This window comes from Gavialis gangeticus, unplaced genomic scaffold (assembly GCF_001723915.1).
Source record: "Gavialis gangeticus isolate Ggan-Ray unplaced genomic scaffold, GavGan_comp1, whole genome shotgun sequence".
NCBI classification, from domain to species: Eukaryota; Metazoa; Chordata; order Crocodylia; family Gavialidae; genus Gavialis; species Gavialis gangeticus.
This window is the reverse complement of record NW_017728973.1, coordinates 5,293,623-5,299,667: the sequence shown is the minus strand read 5'-3', so window position 1 is coordinate 5,299,667 and position 6,045 is coordinate 5,293,623. Positions and strand designations below refer to the sequence as shown.

The following is a 6,045-nucleotide window of genomic DNA, read 5'->3' as shown; positions in this document are numbered from 1 at the left end:
AGGAAGTTTACCCCATAGTCAGATTGGTGTGGATCGTGGAGGGGGTGCGGGGGAGGGTTGCTTTCCTCTGTAGTGGGGGATGTAGCCCTGTACCAGGGACCTCTTGAGCGTATACTTTTAAGATTTCATAGAAACAGGATGTTGGCTGCTGTGGTTCCCCTACTTTACCTGTGGCAGATTACGGTGTTAAGTCTGTGTTGTGTCAGGGTTGACAGTAGTCTGATGTAGAGTTTAGATTATGGATTGCATAGTGCTGATCCTGCCTCAGGGAGGGGGTTGGACTAGATGACCTCTGGAGGTCCCTTCCAGCCCTACTTCTCTATTACTCTATTACCCAGCTGAAAGCTAATGGGGGCACAGAGGAGCCTACACCTGTCTGCTTTTCAGATTCTTACTGGAGCAGCTGGCACGGGAAACTGGATGATTGGAGCTCAGGGGTGATCCAGATGGCCAATGCCTGTATATACCCTGGGGGGAAGCTAAACCTCTGCAGGTCTTGGGTTTGTTCTTGGGATGGCTGATATAACTCCCATCCCTAGCTCTTGCCTCTGCAGCAGGAAGTATTGGTCCCAGGATCAAATGCTTTCCGATCTGAGGCAAGAGATAGAAGGGAGCTGCAACAGGGGCTGTACTCAACCTGGCATCACACCTCTGCCTTTTCCCTGCAGGTGGTGAAGGTCTTCAGTGAAGATGGCACCTGCCGCTCTGTGGAGGTCACAGCAGGTGCCACAGCACGCCATGTCTGTGAGATGCTGGTGCAGAAGACCCATGCCCTCCATGATGACAGCTGGTCCCTGGTGGAGTTGCACCAGCACCTGGCACTGGGTGAGCAGACAGGCACATCCCAGGGGCATCTTGTATAGCCAGCTTGTATGGCCATCACTGTATGACTGGTGTGCAACTTCAGGCTTAAAGGGTGGGGGGACAAGCACAGCCAGCTCTGTGCATGTGGAACCAGGAACATGCAAACACATTTATGCAACTGGGTGCTTGGGGCTGGGTGGGACTCACCTGGCCAGCTCTGCATGCACCCACAGGCAAACATCTGCATGAAGCCACAGGCTGGGGACATGTCAAATCAGAGACCCTCAGCAACCATAGCTGAAGCTTCTGTTGCTTGTGGCGAGTGACCCACTGGCACAGCTGGGAGTAGGTTGCAAAGCACTGTCATTGCTGGGGCCACTTCTAGAGGGAGACAGGGAGGCACCAGCTAAGCCAGAATGGTATGGTGCAAAACAGCAGGCAGGGCTGTTCCTAACATGGGATTTTCCCCTCTGCAGAGCGGTGCCTGGAAGACCATGAGTCTGTGGTGGAGGTGCAGTCCACTTGGCCTGTGGGGGGGGACTGCAAGTTTTTTTTCCGGAAGAACTTTGCCAAGTATGAGCTGTTCAAAAGTTCCCCAGTAAGTGCATGCTGGGGACTTGCCTGATACAGACACTGGGATTCAATCAGGTTCCCTTGTTCTAGCTGGTGGGATGAAGTCAGTGTGTCCCACCAAGTCTCAGGGGGCAGGATGCCCAGGGAAGATCCCTGGCATAGAGAAGTCAGTGTGTCTCACCAAGTCTCAGGGGGCAGGATGCCCAGGGAAGATCCCTGGCACAGAGAATAGCTCAGCCTCAGGACTCTCAGCCAACCCAGATCGTGCATCAACCCTGATCAGAGGGGAGAAAGGTGCTCACTGGAGGGGTCCCAGAGTTGCCATATTCTTGGAGGTTCTGTCTGCTTTCCCCTCCCCAGACTTCTCAGGCTTTTGAATTTGTTCAGCTAGGGATGTGCACCAAACACTAATGCTCCTGGGCTTGAGAGTTTCCCTCCTGCTGCCCAGAGATCAGCAGGAGGGGTATGCCAACTTGCCAGCTCCCCAGTGTGTTAAGTCCTGCCTGTTGTAAGTCCACTGGTCTTGCCTCAAGGGAAGCTGATCTGACTCCTACCAAAATGTCAGCTGTTGCTGTGATGCCTCATCTCTGCCCCAGAATCTCTGCTAACCATCTTCTCTTTCCCTGCTCTCAGCAGTCCCTGTTCCCTGAGGTGATGGTCTCCAGCTGCCTGGATGCCAACAAGGGCATGTCCCACTCAGAGCTCATCCAGGTACTCACTCCTCTCTCCCTTTCTTGCAAGCCACCCCTGCTGGTCCCCAGGTCTGATCCTTGGGCATGTGGGAATGGTCCATCAGAAGGGCACGCATGTGGCTGGACCCTGTAAACAGACACCATGCCAGTCTGTGGCACCATGGGGCCAGGAGTGGAGGGAGAATGCACCTGGGCTGAAGCCAAGGAACTACCAGGCAGAGTGCTGAATGCCACAGTTTGATGCCCTGACAACAGCAGGCATGGGGCCCATGTTAAGTATTACTAATCTACTCCCCACCCCCTCCCCTGCTGGCATCCTTCTTCCCACCGCCCCCGCCTTGCTCTCCTCTCCTGCAGAACTTCCTCAACTCTGGCAGCTGCCCAGAGATCCAGGGCTTCCTGCACCTGAAGGAGGCTGGGCGCAAGGTCTGGAAGCGGTTCTATTTTTCCCTGCGGCGCTCAGGACTTTACTACTCCACAAAGGGCACATCCAAGGTGAGGCTGAAGCCCTGGGGTGGGGGTGGGTGCCATTCAACACTTCCTTACCTCAGCACCACCAGGAGGTGCCCCAAGGGGGTGGGGGCTACAGACTACCTATGACCATAGCTCTCCTATAGATGTAGCTGACCCTAGTTATCAGGGGTCTAGCTCTGAATCACAGGTTCCTTACCACTCCAACTAGAGGAACATCTTCCTTAGCTGGCAGCAGTAATAGGCTCTTATTTCCATGTGACACTGATGCTACACTGATATAATGACCCAGGCCCACAGGGAATGGCTCTGTCTCCTTCTAGTGGTGGCCAGACCACATGCAGAGATTGTGGTGCCTTGCTACCACTGGACCATGGCCAAATAAGTGGGAGGTTGGGGGATTCTGACCAGGCAATTCAATCCAGAAACCCCTGCTGTAATGACCCAGTGAATGTGTCACTAATGAACAGCTGCTGTGGCTCTTAAAACAGAACTGGGTTTGAACTCATGACTGTTTAAAGCCATATGATTCACTCCTTCATGCTCTGTGGGGGCTGCACTTATCCTGGGCCCCGCAGTAGCCCTGGTCAGGATCAGGGGTCTGCTCTGCTGTATAAATTCACTGAGGGCTCAGATATCCTAGTAACCAACTAGCTTTGCTCTGTTAAGCTGATCATTCTCATCCCCTACTCTCTATACTGTGACCCTGGGCATTTAAGTCTCCAGTGCTCAGTCAGCGTAGTGTCCTGGTGCTCTGCTGGGAGCTGGACAGGGTTGTCCTGCCCCACCCCTTTGCCCCTGCACCGTGACTGCCCCCTTAGCGCAGCACATGGCTTTCCTCCCTGGGAGTCATTGTGGACAGTCTGCTAAAAACATCAGCTCAGTGCTCAGCAGCCATCAGAAAGACAAACAAATGTTAGGGATCATTAAGAAGAGAATTGCAGACAAAACAGAAAGTATCATTATGCCCCTTTATAAATGCATGGTGTGTTCACCTCATGAATACTGTGCTCAGCTCTGGTCCTCACACCTCAAAAAGCATAGAGAAGAACTAGAGAAGGTCCAGAGAGGAGCAACAAGGATGATTAATGGTATGGAGGGGTTTCCATATGAGGAAAGTCTAAAGAGGCCAGGCCTATTTGGTTTAGAAAAGGTATGCTTGAGGGGGGACATGAAAGGACTTACAAAATACTAAATGGTGAAGAGAAAGTAAACAGGGATTTATTATTTACTGTCTCTCACAAAACAAGAACTAGGGGGTCACAAAATGAAACTAGTAAGTGGTAAATTTAAATCTAATAAAAGGAAGTTCTTTTTCACACAGCATGTCATCCAAGTGTGAAAGTCATTGCTACGGGGAGTTGTGAAAGCTGACAGTTTAGTCAGATTCAAAAAGGGATAAGACAAATTTTTGGATGAAAGGGGCATTGGTAGGCTCTATCCTCAGAAGTTAAAGATGGGATGTTAAGGACACAGCCTCTGAAACAGAACTTCCTAGACCTTAAATGCCGGAGTCTGTAAGTGAGAGGAACAATGGGAAAAAACCTGGTCATATCCAGTTCCCTCCCCCTTTTAGCATCTGCTCTCTGCCACTGCATGACACAGGAGACTGGTCAAGATGGACATATGGCCTGATCCAGTATGGCAGTTCTTATATTCTTATGTTCTTCCCCAGGACCCCCGGCACCTACAGTATTTCGCTGACCTCAGTGAGTCCAACATCTACTACATTACCCAAGGCAAGAAGTACTATGGCACACCCACCGAGTACAGCTTCTGCATCAAGGTGAGGGGCCCAAAACAACTGCCCCCTGAGGGGCCTCAGCTGGGCATGAGTCAACCCCTGCTTATGCAGGGCTAGATTCATCCTAGGTTTAAACCCAGCAGGAGTCAGTTGGGTTACACCAAAGTGAGATTTGGTCCAGGCTTCTGAGACCTTTAAGACACTTCCAAGGTGCAAGGGACTGGAGAACTGCAGGAGTGGCATCTAGTGGTCAGAGCAAAGGAGGGCAGAGAGTCAGGATGCCTGAGTCCCAGTGCCAGGGATCAGGTGAGTGTAGCCTAGAGATAAGGCAGATGAGCCTGGGATGTAGGATGGTTGGGAGCCTCGGTCCAGCTTGCATCCAGTCCAGGCCTGAACTCTTCTTGATTTAGGAAGCAGGCTGGCTTTCTGGGGTGAGGCCAGGATGCCGGACTCCTGGGTTCCATTTCTAGTTATCAAAGGCAGAAGGTCTAGAAATCAGGATTTCTAGGGGAGCAAGTCCTCATGGTTAGATCAAGGAGCTGGGGTTCAGGACTCCTGGGTTCTTCTCCCAGCAGTCCCCCTTGGGGCTGCCAACTATAGAATGGGTCTAGGGCTATCAGGAAGGCTTGTTAGTGGGCAGAAAGGGCCATGCTGCCCTCTCCTTGCCAGCATTAGGGACGGCACCATGCATTATTGCTGTTGCTTTGCCCTGCAGCCGTACAAGGTGCGCAGTGGCACAAAGGGCCTGAAGCTGTTCTGCAGTGAAGAGGAGCAGAGCCGCACCTGTTGGATGGCTGCCTTCCGTCTCTTCAAGGTATGTGTCCCCCAGCCCTGACCCTTTATCTGCTGAGATGCCAGCACCAACAGTGACACCTGTTAGTGGACCTGGGGCCTGCATGTCTGTGCCGCCAAGGGCAACCCAGCGCCACCAGGGCTAATGCTGCTATTGAGCCCTTTGCACCAGTTTTGGTTCTTTCCCTGCTGATGCTAATAAATGCTGTCTCCTTCCCAGTATGGCATGCAGCTCTACAGGAACTACCAGCAATCCCAGTCTAGGCACAGCCAGCTGGCATGGATCGGCACCACACCCCTGGTAAGTACCTGGCCCTAACACATCTATGAGGGTGGCTTGGGGATCTCCTAACAGCATCTCCACAGGACATTATTTTTAATAGCAGCCTCTTGCTCTGTCTCAGCAGGTTAAATGTTGCATTGTTCTAGGTTGACCCCCTTCCACATTCCCCATAGAAAGGGTATAGCCCAGGTTGGAATAGGGTCCGTGTGGACATATGCAAGCTGCTCACTGCCCCCATCACTCTAGGCTGGGGGTTTCCCTGGCTCAACCCCTCAGCATCTCCCTTTAGCACAGTGGAAAGTGTGCCTCCTCCCACTAGGGGCATGGGGGGGGACAGATGGTCCAATATTAAAGTTGTAGCCTGGAACTTGAGGGCCTCACATTCAACTCCCTGCCCTGTCCCTGACATCCTGAGCAAATTACTTATAGCTTCCCTTTGTGGGACCTGTGGAGGAAACATGCATCTGGCAACCCACACCTGGGTTCCACCAGGTTCCTTGTTCTCTGCAATTCCTCTAGCACAGTGATTCTCAACCAGGATGCCTTAAGATTCTTTCAAGGGTGCCACAGGGTGTCATGCAATGTTACCACCGTTAGGTGTGAAAACATGATGCACCAAATAAACCTAGAGTTATCAAATGGAAATGCATAGTTGTGGTCCTTTCGAGTTCTTTGCAATAGAACCC

At 52.0% G+C, this 6,045-nt stretch overlaps 1 protein-coding gene across 5 annotated transcripts in view; it reads left to right on the top strand.

Annotated features, from left to right (window-relative positions):
• The window catches only part of GRB7 (growth factor receptor bound protein 7), a 64,129-nt gene that overhangs the window by 45,713 nt on the left and 12,371 nt on the right, over positions 1–6,045 (top strand). For 4 of the 5 annotated variants that reach the window (XM_019507176.1, XM_019507158.1, XM_019507184.1 and 1 more), the window contains 7 exons: positions 669–825; positions 1,281–1,402; positions 2,011–2,088; positions 2,427–2,564; positions 4,216–4,326; positions 5,000–5,098; positions 5,297–5,377. In XM_019507176.1, the coding sequence (XP_019362721.1) occupies positions 669–825; positions 1,281–1,402; positions 2,011–2,088; positions 2,427–2,564; positions 4,216–4,326; positions 5,000–5,098; positions 5,297–5,377 (786 nt within the window). The remainder of the gene's footprint in view (positions 1–668; positions 826–1,280; positions 1,403–2,010; positions 2,089–2,426; positions 2,565–4,215; positions 4,327–4,999; positions 5,099–5,296; positions 5,378–6,045) is intronic. The other variant, XM_019507167.1, reaches the window with a different exon arrangement.